The sequence below is a fragment of the Oryx dammah genome, unplaced genomic scaffold (assembly GCF_014754425.2).
Source record: "Oryx dammah isolate SB20612 unplaced genomic scaffold, SCBI_Odam_1.1 HiC_scaffold_25, whole genome shotgun sequence".
In the NCBI taxonomy this organism is placed as follows: Eukaryota; Metazoa; Chordata; class Mammalia; order Artiodactyla; family Bovidae; genus Oryx; species Oryx dammah.
In genome coordinates, this window is record NW_024070209.1 from 92,693,112 (window position 1) to 92,713,618 (window position 20,507).

A 20,507-nucleotide genomic window follows, 5' to 3' on the forward strand; every position below is an offset into this window, starting at 1 on the left:
TTCATACCAAGAGAAGCCTATGGAAACTGGGGCTCACGTGTGGAATAATAGAATCATGGCCCCCATTTCACACTCACTTCTGGGCATATATTTGCTCACTTAATGAAAAAAGTAAGAAATTGGCATCTCTATTTACCCAAACTTCTCTTCCACTAACTTTCTCACATACTCCAACCCACTCCCCACAAACCAACTCACGGAATTCAATGTGACTGTAATTAACTTCAATGTCTTTGCTTTAGCTCAGAATTTCACATTATTCCCATATTTCTGCAACTGGAATTACATAACTCAGGCTTAGTTATGCATTTCTATCCTCTGAAGATAAATGGCCAGAGGGAAAATTCTGGAGGCTTGCTAATGAGGAAGCCCTGAGCATGTGTGGCATGAATGTGGGAATTTTCACAGCTGTCAGAGAACCAGATCAACAAGAACTAAAACTGGAGTTCTATAAATTGCCCGGGCCATTCCTCGCTTTCAACTCCAAAAGCAGCCCTGCTCAAATCTGCCCATTTCTTTGCTCATTTAACCAGCATGGCTGTTTGTTGTTGTTGTTCAGTTGCTCAGTTGTGTCTGACTCTGCATTCCCATGGACTGCAGCACGCCAGGCTTCCCTGTCCTTCACCATCTCCCAGAGCTTGCTCAAACTCATGTCCATTGAGTCAGAGATGCCATCCAACTATCTCATCCTCTAGTATCCCCTTCTCCTCCTGCCTTCAATCCTTCCCAGCATCAGAATCTTTTCTAATGAGTCGGCTCTTCACATCAGGTGACCAAAGTATTGGAGGTTCAGCTTCAGTTCAGTCCTTCCAATGAATATTCAGGGTTGATTTCGTTTAGGATTGACTAGTTTGATCTCTTGCAGTCCAAGGGACTCTCAAGAGTCTTCTCCAACACCACAGTTCAAAAGCATCAGGCTAATCAGGAAGCCACTCTCCCTCCTCTAAGCAGCCTATGGAATGCACCCTTGACATCCTTGTTGCGAAGGCTGTACACAAAAGGGTTGGCCAAAGGTGTAATGGATGTGTACATCACAGCAGCCACCATGTCCTGATCCTGAGAGTTCTGGGAAGGAGGCTGGAAGTAGACCCAGATGATGGTGCCATAGAAAAAGCCAACCATGGTGAGATGGGACCCGCAGGTGGAGACTGCACGGCGGCGACCAGCTGCCGAGGGCAAACGTAGGATGGTGGCCCCAATGCGGACATAGGAGAGTACAATGAGGGCACAAGGGCCCATCATGAGGAAGTCTCCCTCCAAGAATATGGCCAGCTCATTGGAATGGATGTCAGAGCAAGAGGCTCGCAAAAGTGGTCGGTGGTCACAAAAGAAGTGGAGAAGGCGAACGTTGCCTTCGGCATCCGCAGCCCAGGAGAGAGGCAAGAGGAGTCCCACGTGCAGCATGGTGTGCACCACAGACACCACCCAACACAAGGCCAGTAAGCGGGCACAGCATTGGCGATTCATCACTGAAGGGTAGTGCAGAGGGTCACAGATGGCCATGTATCGATCCAGAGCCATGACAGAAATAACAAGTGTGTCTGTAACGCCAAACACATAGAAGAAGAATAACTGAGCCAGGCAGCGGGCAGCAGGAATGGCTGGGTCATGAGTGACCAGATGGGCCAGCAACTGGGGCAGAATGACTGTGGACAGCCCCATGTCTATAACTGAGAGACCACGGAGCAGATAGTACATAGGTGAGTGGAGCCTGGAGTCCCGGGAGATGAGCAGCACTAAAGTCACATTCCCCATCATGGTGGTCAGGTAAATAGCCAGAAACAGGACAAAGAGGACAGCGGGGGGGACTTCAGCTCCTGAGAACATGAGAAGCAAGAAAACTGGAGAATGTGAAGCATTAGGGGCACAGCCCATGATGAGTGACAAAGAGCCTTCCTGAAAGAGTTTGAATCAAAAAGCAAGTCATGGGTCATAGGTTACAGCTCATAACAATTCTAGTTAATTTATGTATATTCTTCAAGCTCCTTAAAGACTTAAATTCAACTGAGCACTACAGCCCTTCCTAAGTCTATGACTTTACTCCCTGAATTTGTTATAGAATTTTTTCCTTTACTTCTTCCTTTCCATCCATTCTAATGGGTTCTTCTATGTAATCCACATACCCTAATAAAGTCTCTTGTACTATAAAAACCCTTCATTCAATATTGTCTTTTCGCCCAACTACCAATTATTCCTTCCAGTGACAAACTTCACAAAAAAATTTCTATACACTCTGCCTCTAGTACCTCACCTTCTAGTCACACTTCATCACCTGGCCATCTTCATGATTTCTTCTGTATGAACCTGTAAGGAACATAAAGTATCATTTAATATGTAACATATGAAGAAATGGATCTTTATAAGTAGTTGGTTTTTGTAGCAAAATTGCTTCAGGTTGTCATGAACTAGCTTGTTTTCCCTTTTTATTTGATTTGGTTTGTTAACAGCATCATCATTTTCATCCATTTGATGGAGCAAACCAAAATCAGGGGGACTCTCCCCATCATCTCCCCATATCCAATCACTCCTTGACTTCTTTTCCCTTACAGTAATCACCTACCTATAAAATCTTCTTCTTGTAGCATCATATGAGCCCACTGGAGAGCACCCACAGGTAACGACTGCTGCATTCTTCCCAGAAAAGACTAATTCAAACCCTTGCTCATCCCTCAGAACCCTCCCTCAGGACTGACATCAGACTGTATCCCTCCAGACTTAATTGTCTAAGATTGTCTAACCCAAACAAGAAGCCTTCAAGATGACACAGCTCATGCACCCTCCTTGGATCTAGTTATCCCAAGAAAAACTCGTAATCTCATTCCAACAAATTCTGGAAATACAGCCTTCTCAAATTGTTCTCCATGCACTGGCAGGAATTGCACTTGGGTCCTCCCCAAATGTTCATTAAGGCCTTAAATAACACTTTTAGATGTACCTTCGTTTCCAAACTTGTTTTCTTATACTATCTTTTCATTATCAATTTTTAATATAATAGCATTGTGACTAAATAATTAAATCTCTATTAGATTATTTCTTAGAAGCATTTTGAGACTCACTTTGTGAACTAAAATGTGGCTAAATAGACCTATGGAATGCAGAAAGTGGCCCCAAAACAAACTCATAATTTTTAGAAATGACAAGGCATTCTCAGTGAATGATGGATTATTCAGCTAAATACTGTTTTATATGTATATATATATATATATACATATTTTTTTTTCAGTTGGGTTCAGTCATTCAGTCGTGTCTGACTCTTTGCAATCCCATGAACCGCAGCACGCCAGGCCTCCCTGTCCATCACCAACTCCCAGAGTTCACCCAAACCCATGTCCATTGAGTTGGTGATGCTATCCAACCATCTCATTTTCTATCGTCCCCTTCTCCTCCTGCCCTTAATCTTTCCCAGCATCAGGATCTTTTCAAATGAGTCAGCTCTTTGCATCAGGTGGCCAAAGTACTGGAGTTTCAGCTTTAGCATCAGTCTTTCCAATGAACAGCCAGGACTGATCTCCTTCAAATGGACTGGTTGGATCTCCATGCAGTCCAAGGGACTCTCAAGAGCCCTCTCTTTTGAACCACAGTTCAAAAGCATCAATTCTTCGGCTCTCAGCTTTCTTTATAGTCCAACTCTCAAATCCATACATGACCACTGGAAAAACCATAGCCTTGACTAGACAGACCTTTTTTGGCAAAGTAATGTCTTTGCTTTTCAATATGCTATCTAGGTTGGCCATAACTTTTCTTCCAAGGAGTAAGCGTCTTTTAATTTCATGGCTGCAGTCACCATCTGCAGTGGTTTTGGAGCACAGAAAAATAAAGTCAGCCACTGTTTCCCCATCTATTTGCCATGAAGTGATGGGACTGGATGCCATGATCTTAGTTTTCTGAATGTTGAGCTTTAAGCCAACTTTTTCACTCTCCTCTTTCACTGTCATCAAGAGGCCCTTTAGTTCCTCTTCACTTTCTGCCGTAAGGGTGGTGTCATCTGCTTATCTGAGGTTATTGATATTTGTCCCGGCAATCTTGAGTCCAGCCTGTGCTTCCTCCAGCCCAGAGTTTCTCTTGATGTACTCTGCATACATATATTTTAATTGTGATCTACTCATGTTACACAGCATTTGAAACCAGAACCCCGTGCACCAATAAGCTTAAGTCTTCAACACATATTAACTGAAAACTGCCAGTTCAGGATGTTAGAAAAGTACGCCAGATATGAATTTTTAAGATGTGAAAATACTGTGTTATTTTTATAAAACAGATATAATATATATTATGACTACTTTATTTAGGATAGTGAGTGCCTTCTTTGGGGAAGGAAGAAGGGTAGAGGATAACATAAACAAGTAGTATGGGTTTTAATTGTATCTGTAACAGTTTATATTTTCAAAATAAGAATTGAAACCAAAAAGGGAAAATGTTAAGGTTTGTTAAAGTTAGATATTAAGTGTAGGAACTTCATTGTCTTGGTCTCACTATATTTTTCTATAATGAAACTTTTCCAATTAAAAATATAAACATTAAAAGCAAGGATAGCAACTGAGATATGAGAGTATTTTCCTATACTTTCTTTATTCATTCCATCATAAGACTAAGCACACGATTCTAACTCAAAATAACATCCACCATAGTCAATCCACACATTCAGCATCAGGACATTTAAGCCAGTATATCACGGAGAATCCAAAATTAGGTAATATTCATCTTAGAACTGGGAGACTCAGGTTTAGCTTCAAAATAATTTTCCAAAACCTTATGGAAAAAAAAAGATGTCACAATACATGTGCACTGAAACTGTCAGACCTACAGTAAGCCAATGAGCCACAAAGTTTTCCTAACTTGTTTTTCTGCAATCAAAGGTATATTCCATGTTTCCAGTTACCATTCCTATTTCTCTTCTCACTCGAATAAGTTCTACAGTGATTTTCTGATGGAAGCTCTTTGCTTAGAGTTTGATTCTAAAGATCTAGAGTGAGAGAAAATTTTTAGGCAGGACTCTTATAATAGCGGGGAGAAATCTTAAACCAAATTGTAAGAAACACAAGTAGAGTAACCATCACTGCCTATGTTCCTCTGGCCTCAGGAACTCGGGACTAGATTAATCATAACACTAGGTTGGTGCTATAGCCTCTTCATTGGTCTGAGCATCACGTTCTTGCTTTCTCCTTTGGCTTTGAGTATGATTAAATGAGCATTAACTTACTATTCAACTCAGAAACTAGAATACTGATGATAATTCATACCTACTTCTATGAACATTATCCATCACCTCTCCTTGTCACTCTTCACCTAAGATAACCAAACTCCTGAATCTCAACTCCAGAGCAGCCTGCTCAAATCTGCCCACTTCTTTCCTCATCTAACCAACATGGCTTTTTGTTGTTGTTTTTCAGTTGCTCAGTCATGTCGGACTCTTTGTGATCCTGTGGGCTGCAGCACACCAGGCTTCCCTACCCTTCACCATCTCCCAGAGCTTGCTTAAACTCATGTCCATTGAGTCAGGGGTGCCATCCAACCATCTCATCCTCTGTCACTCCCTTCTCCTCTTGCCTCTTTCTTTTGTTAATATATGCTTATATTTGTTATATATCTGCTATAGGTATTCCGAGAATATTATTAAGTTTCAGATGATCTGAAATTGGTAAAAGAGTAAAAACCTTTAAGTAAGTTGTGGTTATCTGATTTTATGCCTCAATATTATATTACTTAGATTCACTGATGTTATTGGCTATAGCTGTTCATTTGTCTTTCATTGCTATGTAACAGCCTTTTGTGTGGATACACCACAATGTATTTAACCATTTGCTGTGATGTGTATTTGCACTGTGTACTTGTTTCTGCTATACAGAGTATGGGCCTAGACTGACATAAGTTTATATTTCTGCACTCCAAGTTACTAACACTTTTACGTGACCAAGTGTCTTGACTTGTCCAAGTCTTGTCCAAGTCTCAGATTCCTTTACCAAAAAATGGACATAGAAACTATGTTTGCAAGGTTTTTAGAATACAATAAAATGCCAATTAGTGTTTTTAAATTGTAATTCATATCTTATGCTCTATCAAATATTTGCTCCATTTTATACATTTAGTATAATTATAGTCTACTTACAAAATAATTCATTCAAGGTTTTGCTGCCAAGGTTATCAGTGAATAATCTTCACCATATACAATGATATTTAACAATGTTATTGTTAGTAGTAATAGTAGTAATAATAAGTAACATGTCTGGAGTTCTTGCTGTACGCCAAAAACAGCACAATGCACTCTACATGTATGATTTTATTAAATCTGTACTGTATTAGACACTATTTTATTCCTCACTTTACAGATGAGGAAACTGAGGCAGAGAAATTAAGTAAACTAGCTTTAATACTCAGAGAAGGCAATGGCATCCCACTCCAGTAGTCTTGCCTGGAAGTTCCCATGGACGGAGAAGCCTGGTAGGCTGCAGTCCATGGGGTCGGAAGAGTTGGACACGACTGAGCGACTTCACTTTCCCTTTTCACTTTCATGCATTGGAGAAGGAAATGGCAACCCACTCCAGTGTTCTTGTCTGGAGAATCCCAGGGAGCCTGGTGGGCTGCCGTCTCTGGGGTCGCACAGAGTCGGACATGACTGAAGCAACTTAGCAGCAATAGCAGCAGCAGCTTTAATACTGCACAGCTAGTCAATGACAGAGCTGAAATTGTAACACAGAGAACTGGACATCCTGACTATTGCTTCTCTCAACTCTTCTTCATTTTCCTTCTCTACTTATGGCATTATTAACCACTATCCATCCCCTATATTCTTGACATTTGTTCTCTTCTAATCTTACTGCTGCAAAACTATGAATTTCATCTTACTTCTCCCAATGGTTGGTTCTTTTCTATCTACTTGAATTCTCTTTTCCCATTCCCTTCACCACAAAGGGTCCCTAAGAGCAAACCTGAAAAAACATGTCTATTCCTAGAGCCTTATTGACCAACTTAATACTGACTATTCATAAATCCATATCTCCAAACCTAGCTGACTTCACTGCTATAGTAAAGAGCTAGAGGAGCCATGCTATAGTTCTGATAAAAAAAAATAAAGTTCATAAAGAAGCAGAGTATATAGGGAGGACTAAGAATATAGATGAAGGAACTAGAGAGAACAGTGAGGATTGGAAGAGAATATGAGAGACAAGAACCATCCAAAAAAAAGCACAAAAGGAGGTGGTATGTGGAACAAGGAATAAAATACAGGTCTAATTACTACAAATCATCCACATTGGAGACTTTTGATAATTTATAAGAGCAATTGCCAAGACTACTTTTCTCACAAAGCACAGTTGTTACTTTAAATAATGATGGGCAACTGTAATCTGCGTCTTTGGAAATGTTTGAGAAGAGAGAGAACAGAAGGATTGGGTTTTAAAAGATTCATCTGATACCTGAATTTTCCTATAATTCCCAGGAAATAATTTTGGCTAGATCAAAGGGAGAAGGTAATCACATGATCCGGAAGATCATTTACTTATCATCCACTTATTGATTAATTTGTCTATTATACAAATATTTCTTTTCTGTGATGGGATATTAAGACAAGCTACACAGACTCTGTCATGAAGAAACTACAGTATGGAAAGAAAGTAAGACCAATATTGGATGAAAAGCAGTGTGATAAGTGACAAACATAAGCAAAGGGGCTTGTGGCACTTATTTGGAGCAGGTCCGGTCTCAGCCTTAGGTGAAGTCAGGGATGGGATGAGGTGAAGAAGAGATTCCTAGGAGTTAGCAAAATCATAGCAGGGTGTAACATAAAAACCCTTCTGCACACTGTGTCACTCAGTCATGGCTGACTCTGTGCAACCCTATGGACTGTAGCCTGCCAGGCTCCCCTGTCCACGGGATTCTCCAGGCAAGAATACTGGCGTGGGTTGCCATGCCCTCCTCCGGAGGATCTTCCCGACCCTGGGATAGAACCTGTGTCTCTTACGTCTCCTGCACTGGCAGGCAGGTTCTTTACCACTAGCACCACCTGGGAAGCCTCTTCTAGTTGATACCAAAACTGTCCTCCATTTTACTCAGTGAACAGCTGGCATTCTGTATGAATAAAGTGAATGTGATATAACTAACTATGTGTGTGCATGTGTGGGTACATATGTGCATGTTGTATATAAGCTTCATGTATATGACAAAAAGTCAGAAAATAATTATTGAAAAGCAGAATTTACTCTCATATTGGAGTTTCCTCTAAATTTTTGTTCCTTGACGTTCCATAGCTCTAAAGATAATTGTGTGGTTTCCATGAAGAGATGATTGAAAGGAATGCCGAGTGTCAGAGACATAGAAATGAAGACGCAATAGAGAAAAGAATAAATGGGAATGGGAAACAAAGTAAGAATGCCAAGTAGTGGGAAAGGGAGGATGAAAACATAAGATGAAAGAGTGTACAGAGTGAATGGGTGAATGGAAAGAAAATAAGGAAATAAGAGGAAGAGCTTTTGAAATGAGAAGAGAAACATAATTAAGGAGGGGAAACTTTTTAATGATTGGGACAGAGATAAGGAGCAGAAATAAAGATTTGGGGGAGAAAGGGGGAAGGCATGTGGATGACCACTAGGAGAAGGGTGGGAATATGAAAAGAATAGGAGAGCAGAATGGGGGGGTCATGAAATGGTGCAAATGAAAGAGAAGAGTAGGCAGGTGTGAGAAACGGAACATTAAGTGGGAATGAACAGAAAGGAGGGCGAGTGAGAGATTGTCATGGTGAGGAGAGAAGGGAATGGCTGTGAGAACATAAAGGAAAAAGGATGATGTTAAACAGGATGTGTCCAGAGTGAGAGATGGGTTATTGATATAGAAAGATAAGAATTGATCAGGAAAAAACAGGGGCTAGTTTTCCCACTCACATAGTCACCTGGCATAAAGGACTTTGACCCTGGACTTCGTGGCTTCAGCCTCCTGTCAGAGATCAGGGATCTGGCCATGGTGCTGAATAACATATCAGTACCTGGGGCTGGAAGTCAGGACTAGGGAGGTGAGGTGGGATTTAGAGATTGTGGGGCCCTAGAGACCTGTTCTCTAGAGCCATCTGAGGGAAGTCAGGTATATTCCCTGCCATTGCAGAGAGCAAGAAAGTACGGACACACTCTCAAGGGACGGCTAAATGCACTTCAAGCTCCTGGCAACAACTTCAAGCCACTGATCCTGATGGGATGGGAAACAACTTGATCAATGTTCAGGCAACACAAATGGCAGACTCTTGTGTCTCATTACCCAAATCACTCATTCAGTCATCACTGTATTTTCTTCCTGTGATATAATAAGCATGATGTAAGGGCCTAAATTATAGCTCTGGAGACAAATAGAAGTAACTATGTTTCTGAGATATACCACTTACAAATTTTGTTCATTTGCAATTATTTAACACTTCTTAACTCTAGTCTGGGCTTCCCTGATAGCTCAGTTGGTAAAGAATCTGCCTGCAATGCGGAAAACTTAGGTTCAATTCCTGAGTTAGGAAGATCCACTGGAGAAGGGGTAGGCTACCCACTCCAGTATTCTTGGGTTTCCCTTGTGGTTCAGCTGGTAAAGAATCCAAAACATATAGGAAATGCACAAAACTTAGTTTTAAAACCCCTAAATAACCAAATTTTTAAATTGGCAAGAAATTTGAATAAGCATTTCTCCAAAGAATGGGTTTCCCTGATAGCTCAGCTGGTAAAGAATCTGCCTGCAATGTGGGAAACCTGGGTTCAATCCCTGGGTTGCAAAGATCCCCTGGAGAAGGGAAAGGCTACCCCCTCCAGTATTCTGGCCTGGAGAATTCCATGGACTACAGCCTATGGGGTCACAGAGAGTCAGACATGACTGAGCGACTTTCACGTCACTTCACTAAATCTAGTCTATGTAGAAAGTGCTAATAACACCTAATTTTTAAGTAAATGATTGCTTTAAAGATTAGAATATTATATACAACGTTCTGATTATAGAGACTGTCATGTAGTGAAAGGCTCAAATAATAATTGTTCTTGTTGCTGCCACCACCACTACTGCTATAGTCACTGTGGGTGTTACACAACCAAGGTAAATTCAGGTTTTCCAGGCTGGTAGGATGCACTTTGAAAACCTCAATTCCTCCATTTGACTTTGTGCTCCTGGAAGGACAGTGATGTGGTTAATTCACCTCTGTATCCAGTGTCGAGCATGGTATCTGGCACAAAACAAGTACTCAAGAAAGAGTGGCTGGATAAATGACCAGCCAGTGACAATCCTTCTCTCATTCACCCTGGTTCCCTACAGCCTCCCCCCCAAAAAAATGCCCTATCTTGCCTGTCATTCTCCAACAGAGTATTTACCAAGAGTAAATATTGATGAGATTAAGGAATTTTTTTCTCATTACTTCTTCTGCCTTCACAAAGAATTAGTTAACTCATTCTCCAATCCTATTACTAAGTTACTTAAACATACATAATCCATAAGAAAGAGGGGTCAGTGTGTTATTGATGATTTTATAATAATAAAATACACAGTCACACACTTTTATGGTGCGTTACTCCTTTTCAAGTGAGACAGAACAGACACAATGCTCACTTGATTAAATCATTAGAATCAGGGACTCAGGACCGGGCTTTGATCTCTGGCAGCAAGCAATGTACTGGACTCTGGAGGCCTCTTTTTAGAAGCCTAACTAATGAAATTCCAGAGCTTGTATTCATATATTTATTTCCAATGGCAATTACAACAAAATAAGATAAAAATGAGGTCACCCAATTTTTATGTTGTTAAGTAATTCTGCATACCACTAAAATGGCTTGTCCCAATGTAAGCATGAAATAATTGCCCAACATCTTTAATAATATGACTGCTGGCACTGTTTATAATAGCCAGGACATGGAAGCAACCTAGATGTTATCAGCAGATGAATGGATAAGAAAGCTGTGGTACATATACACAATGGAGTATTACTCAGCCATTAAAAAGAACACATTTGAATCAGTTCTAATGGAGTGGATGAAACTGGAGCTAATTATACAGAGTGAAGTAAGCCAGAAAGAAAAACACCAATACAGTATACTAATGCATATATATGGAATTTAGAAAGATGGTAATGATAACCCTGTATGCGACACAGCAAAAGAGACACAGAGAACAGTCTTTTGGACTCTGAGGAAGAGGGAGAGGGTGGGATGATTTGGGAGAATGACATTGAAACACATATAATATCATATAAGAAATGAATTGCCAGTCTAGGTTCAATGCAGGATACAGGATGGTTGGGGCTGGTGCACTGGGATGACCCCGAGGGATGGTATGGGGAGGGAAGTGGGAGGGGGCTTCAGGATTGGGAACACATGTACACCCGTGGTGGATTCATGTTGACATATGGCAAAACCAATACAATATTGTAAAGTAAAAAAAAATAATAATAATATGGCTGCTGAACAATTTAAGTTTAAAGACTAAACTATTGGAATTGAAACACATTTTATAAAATAAGTCCTTAATGTCAACTTTTCAAAAGTCATTTGAACTTTGATTTAGCATTAAGAAAGCAATTTAGAGTGACAGAAATTAATTCATAACTTTTACGCTTCTGAACTTATTAGTAAAAAGGTATTTCCTAGTTTACACATTCCAATTTAAAGAAAAATGGAAATAATTATAAGAATTTTGATTTGTTATAAGTTAATTTTTGTTACCATTTCTAATATTTATTTATTTCACTTGAGAGTCAACTAGCAAATTCTATGTTGAAATTGAAAGTGTTTTTCAGTATCTTTCATAAATAAAGATAAATCCAGATGCTATTTTCTGTAATTTCAGAAATAACTTGATTGGATACTATTTAATATGGTTTTATGTAATAGTGCAACCCATACCTACCTTCCACTAAAAATTGTCAATTGACCTTCATTAAAATTGATTTTATATGATTGATTACTAGAAAGTTTAATTAAGCACCTGGTTTTATCTGAAACTAGTAAATAAAGATTTGAAATTATTAATATCATTTTGTCATATAAAAATCTCTATCTGCATTTACAGCATTGACAAAATTAAAAACCAGGAAGATTTAAGTTCAGAATGTAGTTGAATTTAAGACCCTAGTGATAATGCCACCATTATTGATTTAGTTTCACTTAAACTTTTAATTAGTCTTTTTATTTTAAATGTATCTACAATACTTGGCTTAAATTTAGTTTGTATCTGTATTGAGGTTTTAAAGTTAAAACTGTATATTAGTATATTTATTAAGGATTATAGTTTTCTGTTCATTCATATGATGCTGATACAACAAAACATGTTAGCCCAGGGATTCCAAGAGAATTTTTTCATTTGAAAGGAATTTGTATATTGCATAAGTTTGATGACTACTGTTTTAGATGATTTACCAAAAAGTGATCCAAAATTGACCATCAGTATATTAATGTATATTGCTTAAATCCCCGGGGACTGGAAAGATATCAGGGGCTAATTTACATCTCTTCTTTCCTCAAGTTGTAGAACATGCAATATAGCTTGTGATCACCATGCAGAAGTCAAAAACTTGCTCCAAGCAAAAGTTACACTCAGTGTCCATTACACTAGGCTGTAATTTCCACAAACTGGGACTCACTTTGAGTCCAGCATTCCTGTGGTCAAAACAGAACAGAAAGAAACTCAGGACTCAGGCCAGCTAGAGGAGACTGATCATCAGGTCTGTGAAGGATGGGTGCTGGAGAAGAGTTGGTTGATGACATGTTGTAAGTTGACCAAGATGAAAAAGGAACACATCTCTCAAGGACAGAAAAGGCTCTGTGAGAAAATAATAACAACATTGAAGCTGAAGATCCAATACTTTGGCCACTTGATGCAAAGAGCTGACTCATTGGAAAAGATCCTGGTAAAGACTGAAGGCAAAAGGAAAAGGGAGTGGCAGAGAATGAGATGGTTAGATAGTATCACCAACTCAATGGACATGAATCTCAGCAAACTCCGGGAGATACTGGAGGTCAGAGGAGCCTGTCAAGCTGTAGTCTATGGGGTCACAAAAAGCTGGACATGACTTAGCAAATAAAACACCAGAATAATAACAAAATACTGGTTAATATGCTGAGTATTGATCATGTGACAGACATCATGCTAAACTATCATATATTTTGTTCATTTTGTACTCACAAGAGCACTTTGGGGTTAGTACTATGAAAGGTAGCTTAGTGTTTAGGCTAATAGACTGGGAAGTTGTAACCCCACCTCTATCCCTTACCAACTATGTGATCGTGGGCAAATGTTCTAGTCTATACAAACCTCAGTTTTCTCATCAGTAAATGAGGGTAATAACAGTTCATACCTCATGACGTCATTAATTAGTAATCAATGAAGATCATGGCATCTGGTCCCATCACTTCATGGGAAATAGACGGAAACAGTGGAAACAGTGTCAGACTTTATTTTTGGGGCTCAAAAATCACTGCAGATGGTGACTGCAACCATGAAATTAAAAGACGCTTACTCCTTGGAAGAAAAGTTACAACCAACCTAGATAACATATTCAAAAGCAGAGACATTACTTTGCCGACTAAGGTCCGTCTAGTCAAGGCTATGGATTTTCCAGTAGTCATGTATGGATGTGAGAGTTGGAGTGTGAAGAAGGCTGACAGCAGAAGAATTGCTGCTTTTGAACTGTGGTGTTGGAGAAGACTCTTGAGAGTCCCTTGGACTGCAAGGAGATCCAACCAGTCCATTCTGAAGGATATCAACCCTGGGATTTCTTTGGAAGGACTGATGCTAAAGCTGAAACTCCAGTACTTTGGCCACCTCATGCGAAGAGTTGACTCATTGGAAAAGACTCTGATGCTGGGGGGGATTGTGGGCAGGAGGAGAAGGGGATGACAGAGGATGAGATGGCTGGATGGCATCACTAACTCGATGGACGTGAGTCTGAGTGAACTCCAGGAGTTGGTGATGGACAGGGAGGCCTGGCGTGCTGCGATTCATGGGGTCGCAAAAAGTCGGACACGACTGAGCAACTGAACTGAACTGAACTGAACTGAGATTATGTAAAGTGCTTAAAACAAGTCCTTAATCACAGGAAACAGTATCCAAGAATTCTTATTCCTGTTGAAATACTTCAAAAGTAGATAATTGAGGTTCTCTACAGTCTTAACAGAGATTCAGAACTGGACCTAAATTTAAAATCTCCACTATTAGTGCCACCATTTTTATTTGGTTTCATTTTAGCAGCATCATATGTCTTTAAATTAGTGTTCTTATTTGAAATGTGTCCACAACACTTGGCTTGAATTTAATTTGTAGCTCCATTAAAATTGTAGAGTTAAAATAATATGCTAATAAATTTACTAATAAACTTACTATTAATTATTTCTTTACTCTTTGCTATATAAATAAATGTATTTGCTAAACTTTACCAATGACTCAGTTCTTAGCATGTCTGAAAGCAGACCTATCTTCTTAACCACCAACTTTAGCTCTTTCCTATGACTGTGCTAAGTGAAGTTGTAAGAACATATTTCTCCAACTTTCCAATCTTTCTCTTACTAATTTTTAAAGGAATCTATTCTTGTTAAACATAAAGACTTTGTTGTCAGGACATTATTCAACTTACTCATGCTCAAGATACTCTTGAAAATTAGGGGAAAAGCAGCTCTCATTTATCGGAAAACCTACTTACTTCGACTATGGACTAAATAATTCACTCATCCTGACATTTTGCTTTCAATTTTATTGAAGTATAGTCAGTTTACAATGTTGTGTTAATTTCTGCTGTACAGCAATTTGATTCAGTTATAAATATATATTTTTCATATTCTTTTTCATTATGGTTTATCACAGGATATTGAATATAGTTTCCTGTGCTCTACAGTAGGACCTTATTGTTCATTCTTGTATTTATTTAAATTGATGACCTATTATGTGTAGGGATGAGCTTCCCTGGTGGCTCAGCTGGTAAAGAATCTGCCTACAATGCAGGAGACCTGGGTTTGATCCCTGGGTTGGGAAGATTCCCTGGAGAAGGGAACAGCTACCACTTCAGTATTCTGGCCTGGAGAATTCCATGGACTATATAAACCATGGGGTCACAAAGAGTCAGACACAACTGAGTGACTTTCACTTTCACTTATGTGTAAAGCATTCTGATGAGTATTAAGGATGTACCAGTGAAAAATAATAAATTGTACCCCTAATAGATCCTCTATTCTAGTGAGGATGAAAGATTAAACATGATGTCAAGTGTCATGTAAATAAAAGAGAAGTACAGTTACAAATGAGAAAAGTTTCATTAGCATTATTCAACATCATTGAAAGGACTGATGTTGAAGCTGAAACTCCAATATTTTGGCCACCTGATGCAAAGAGCTGACTCATTTGAAAAGACCCTGATGTTGGGAAAGATTGAAGGCAGGAGGAGAAGGGGACAACAAAGGATGAGATGGTGGGATGGCATCACTGACTCAATGGACATGAGTTTGGGTGGACTCCGGGAGTTGGTGATGGACAGGGAGGCCTGGCATGCTGCTATTCATGGGGTCGCAAAGAGTCGGACATGACTGAGTGACTGAACTGAACTGAACGTATGGATGACTGAAACTATAAGAAGGAAGAGGTTCATTCCTGCCCCCCAATTTGGAGACAATATGCTGAAGCTAGCTCAAAACGTCAGTCTGAATCCAATTTCTCCACTAAACCATTGTCTTCCACATGGGAACTCAGTGTCCTGCTAGTTCAAGAATAGTCCTTTTCTCTCTGCTCTAACCAGACAGGGTCAATTTCTTGGGGTTCTGACAATGTTTTTGTTCTGAAATTCCACCAAATTCCCTATTATGTCTTACAACTATATTCTCCCTGGAAATACATTCTCAGAGAAGGTACCACTCCCTCTCATCTTCCATGAAATCTCCCCATTTTTCCAAGTCCTCCACTGCTATTCACATTTATCTCTTAGGCCAATTGTTTTGAAAACACTGAAGAAAGTTTTTCAGCTCTTTGTATATATAAAGTACAATAGGGGATCAGGAAGGGACATCTAACTCCAACTTGGGCTTCCAAGGGCTCAGACTGTAAAGAATCTGCTGGCAATGTGGGAGACCCAGGTTTGATTCCTGGGTCAGGAATATCCCCTGGAGAAAGAAATGGCAACCCACTCCAGTATTCTTGACTGGGAAGTTTCCTGCACAGAGAAGCCTTGTGAGCAACAGTCCATGGGGTCACAAAGAGTCGAATGTGTCTGCGCAACTAACATTTTCACTTTCAACTTTAACTTACATACATAAGTGTGAGATAGCTAGATATATATCACATTCTCTTTTTCTATTCATCCATCAATGGACATTTAGCTTGTTTCCACATTTTGGCTATTGTAAATAAATCTGAAATGAACATGAGATGTTCATTTGTGATGAGTCATCTCAGAGATTTTGATTTCATTTCCTTTGGCCATATACTCAAGAAATAAGATTGTTCGATCTTATGATAGTTCTATTCTAAATTTTTTAAGGGACTTGCATGCTGTTTTTCATAAAGACTATATCAATTTACATTCCTACCAGAAGTGTTCTTGGGTTCCTTTCTCTCCACATCCTCACCACCACTTGCTGTCATTTGTCTTTTGGATAGTAGCCATTCTAATAAGCATGAAATGATATTTCATTGTGCTTGTTACCTGCATTTTATTGATGACTAGTGAAGTGGAGCACTTCTACTTGTTGTCTATTTGGATGTCTTCTTTGGAGAAATGCCTATTCAAATCTCTTGCCAATTTAAAAACTGGGTTATTTGGGGGTTCTAGTACTAGGTTCTATGAGTTTCTTATATTTTTGGATATTAATTCCTTATCAGATGTGGCTGAAAATGCTTTCTTTCATTCCATAAATTGCCTTTCATGTTGTTGATTGTTTCCTTTTCCAGAAAAGTACAGGCATGCCAAGGATTTTCAGAAACATGGGGACAGACAGGGCTACTTGGAGAAGAAGGCATGAGATATTCGCTTGGTTCTTTAGAGGAATACCTTACTTTCTCAAATATAATTGAGAAAATTGATTGCCTTTTACTTGTTTTCCAAATTGAACTCTAGGGACTTGAAGACAGGGCCCAGGACAAAGGCACGGAGCATGTCACTGTAGTTCATCTGATGGGAAGAGCCCTGCAGTTACCCGCAAAGAAAGCACTCAGATGCAGGAAGTATTTCTTAATGATCAGGTAAGTCCTGGGCATCTGCGTCTATGGTTGATATAGTTCTAAGGACAAATTCACACTTAAAAATAAATACATTTGCACATATACAGACAACAATGTTAGAATCCACAGGTGGAGGCCTAGCATACAGTAAAAAAATATAAAATAAAGAAGTTCTCTGTCCATGTCATGCTGGATCTATGTCTCTGTTTCCATCTTCTCTTCTCAAATAACAACTTGCTGAGGCAGGAAGGGTATATGTGTACAACAATAATGGGAAAGAAAAGCTTGCATGATAATATCAGAATTCAGCATCCAAAGTCCAGGATGAGTGATGGGGGAATCACCCAAAGTACAGATGATTCAAAAATGGACAAGGAATTACCCAGACAAATTTATCCACTAAAATTTCTAAACAAAGACTTTTTCCTGTGCCCCAAAGTCTGTCCAAGCCCTACTACAATGAACCATGTTTGGCAGAAACCAACAAAATTCTGTAAAGCAATTATCCTTCCATTTAAAAAAAATTTTTTTTAAAGAGTGAACTCTAAGATAAACTATGGGCTTTGGGTGATTATGGTATGTCCATATAGATTCATCCTTGTTAAAAAACGTTTCACTCTACTGAGTGACATTGATAACACACAAGGCGATGCATGTGTGGGAGTAGGGAATATATGGGAATCTCTGTATCTCCCTCTAAAGTTTGTTATAAACCTAAAACTGCTCTAAAAAAATATGATTATTGAAGAATGCAGATGTTAAAAAAGGAATTCTCTATCTCTGTCCATTTCTCTCTCTGGTCTTACTACCCCTCTTATAACCTATTTTCCCAACGTCTCTAAGTAGCTCAGAAACTAAAAAGGAGGTAGAAAAATATATTTCACCCTGAATTCTCCACATTATTTGAGGAAAGAAACATCACAGGTAAATATTGTACTTAGCATATCTCAGTGAGAATAAAGCTTAAATGTACTAGGAAAATGCATGCTTCAGATGAAAGGAGAGTCTATTAATTTATATTTTACTTCTCTTCAGCAAAATCAAAACTATGAGATGGGACAACGTATCAAGTCCTTCTGAATTTATCCTACTGGGGCTCTCCTCTAGGCCTGAGGACCAGAAGCCTCTATTTGTCCTCTTTGTTACTATCTACCTGGTCACTCTGATGGGAAACCTGATCATTATCCTGGCCATCTATTCAGATATTCACTTACAGACCCCCATGTACTTCTTTCTGAAAAGCCTGTCCTTTGTTGATATTTGCTACACAACAGTTATTATTCCAAAGATGCTTATGAACTTCTTATCAGAGGCAAAGACCATCCTCTATAGTGAGTGCATGACCCAGACATACTTCTGCCTCTCCTTTGGTAATGTAGATAGTTATGTCCTAGGGGCCATGGCCATTGACCGCTACGTGGCCATATGCAAACCCTTTCATTACATCACCATCATGAGCTATAAACGTTGTGTCCTTCTACTGATAATCTCCCTCACCATCCCATTTCTTCATTCACTCCTTCATGTCCACTTGCTGAATCAACTCATCTTTTGTGCCTCCAACATTATCCATCATTTCTTCTGTGAACTCAAGGCAATGCTGAAGTTGTCCTGCTCATCTACATATGTCAATGAGATAGTGATAAAGACAGAAGGACTGTCTGTGGTCATGGCCCCCTTTATGTGCATCATTATCTCTTATCTGAGGATTCTCACCACTGTTCTGAAGATCCCTTCAGCTGCTGGGAAGTACAAGGCCTTCTCTACCTGTGGCTCCCACCTCACCGTGGTGAGCCTGTTTTATGGGAGCATCAGCTATGTCTATCTCCAACCTCTGAACAGCTACACCGTCAAGGATCGGATAGCAACAGTTATCTACACTATGTTAACTTCCATGTTGAACCCTTTCATCTACAGTCTGAGAAACAAAGATTTGAAACAAGGCTTGGGGAAACTGATAGGTAGGATAAAGTCACAATGACATGGGTTTTATGCTAAGTCTTGGGCAATTCTGCAGATTCGCTATTGCCTGATTGCAAGTTCTTGGTGTTTGTGATCAACTGAGAAATATTAGTAAAGGTGCTTCATGAATGATGGGAAAATATTAACTGAACATAATGTTTCCCCTGACATGTCCTACATTGAACCCAATGATATCCATCATTGTTGTTGTTTAGTTGCTAAGTCATGTCTGACTCTTTATTATATAGGAAAACATCAAAGTATGTGATAGTTTAATAGTATTTTGAACTATACTGAGGTAGGGAAATTAATGAATACATACATTGTTTATGATAGAAAATTGACACAAGGTCTTTGAAATGAAATTTGTCAATATATATAAAGTCCACCCTTTGACCAGAAATGCCATCTAAAATTTTAGCCTACAATTGTACTTGTGGAAGCCAAACAATAGTAGCTAAATGTCTATCTACTTGTTTCTTATTATATACACATACAGTTGAATGCTATAAAAAAAGAAGCTGTTAAAATGAATGAACCTATATTCATTCATCCAAGAAATAATTGTATGTGCTTATTATGTTCAAGGAGTGTTCTAGGTGCTAGGATACAACAGTGAACACAGAATCCCATCATGGAGAGATGCTCCAGTGTAAAGTTTAAGTTTTCCATTTACTGACATACAACAATGTTCAATATATATTGTGAATTGAAAAAACTTAAGGAACAGAACCGTATGCATTTTTAGATATGTGGGTGAGTGGATGTGAATGGTTGTAGTGCACAGACTGTCTATTTTCTGGATGCTTACCCTAGAAATTGCTATTTGGTCACCTGCCCCTGGATGCTTCCAGGATGAGAGAAAAACTTTAACACTCTTTAGTCCTCAGCACTATTTGAATTTTTATTCATACATATTTTTAATACATATATTTTTAAAAGTTTTAAATAGCTACTTAGCCACCTAAGCTTTTTATGTGTAACTGATTTCAGACCAGATCATCATGCCCAGATTTCTCTTCCATGAAGATATCTTTCATGCAGATTTGGACTGACACAGACTTCCTTCCTAAAAGTTCATGGTGATAGGTGGTCACATTGCATGCTTTTTTATGTTGTAAATGACATAACGTCTTCCTCCAAGACATCATCATAACCATTGGCAAAGGTCATACAGAAGTTGTAGGATGTTGAAATATGAATAATAAATATTTGTCATATTCTCAAGACTGTCTGGTATAGAGCACTCAAAAATGTTAATAGCTATTATTATTGTATTAGTGGGTAGATTTCTTTATTTATCTGGGTACACTCTACTGCATATTTCAACATGCTGTTGTTCAGTCCTGAAGTTGTGTCTGACTCTGTGACCTCATGGAATTGCAGCACGCCAGGCTTTCCTG

The 20,507-nt window shown here is 39.0% G+C and overlaps 2 protein-coding genes across 2 annotated transcripts; one reads left to right on the plus strand and one right to left on the minus strand.

Moving 5' to 3' along the window:
• Positions 1-921: 921 nt before the first annotated feature.
• On the minus strand, positions 922-1,875 carry LOC120851961 (olfactory receptor 1B1). The gene has a single exon (XM_040225065.1). It carries the CDS (start codon positions 1,873-1,875, stop codon positions 922-924), a length of 954 nt encoding a protein of 317 aa, XP_040080999.1.
• A 16,315-nt stretch (positions 1,876-18,190) lies between these two features.
• Positions 18,191-19,123, plus strand: LOC120851962 (olfactory receptor 1L1-like). The gene has a single exon (XM_040225066.1). The coding sequence runs from the start codon at positions 18,191-18,193 to the stop codon at positions 19,121-19,123; it is 933 nt and encodes a 310-aa protein (XP_040081000.1).
• The last annotated feature ends 1,384 nt before the right edge of the window (positions 19,124-20,507 follow it).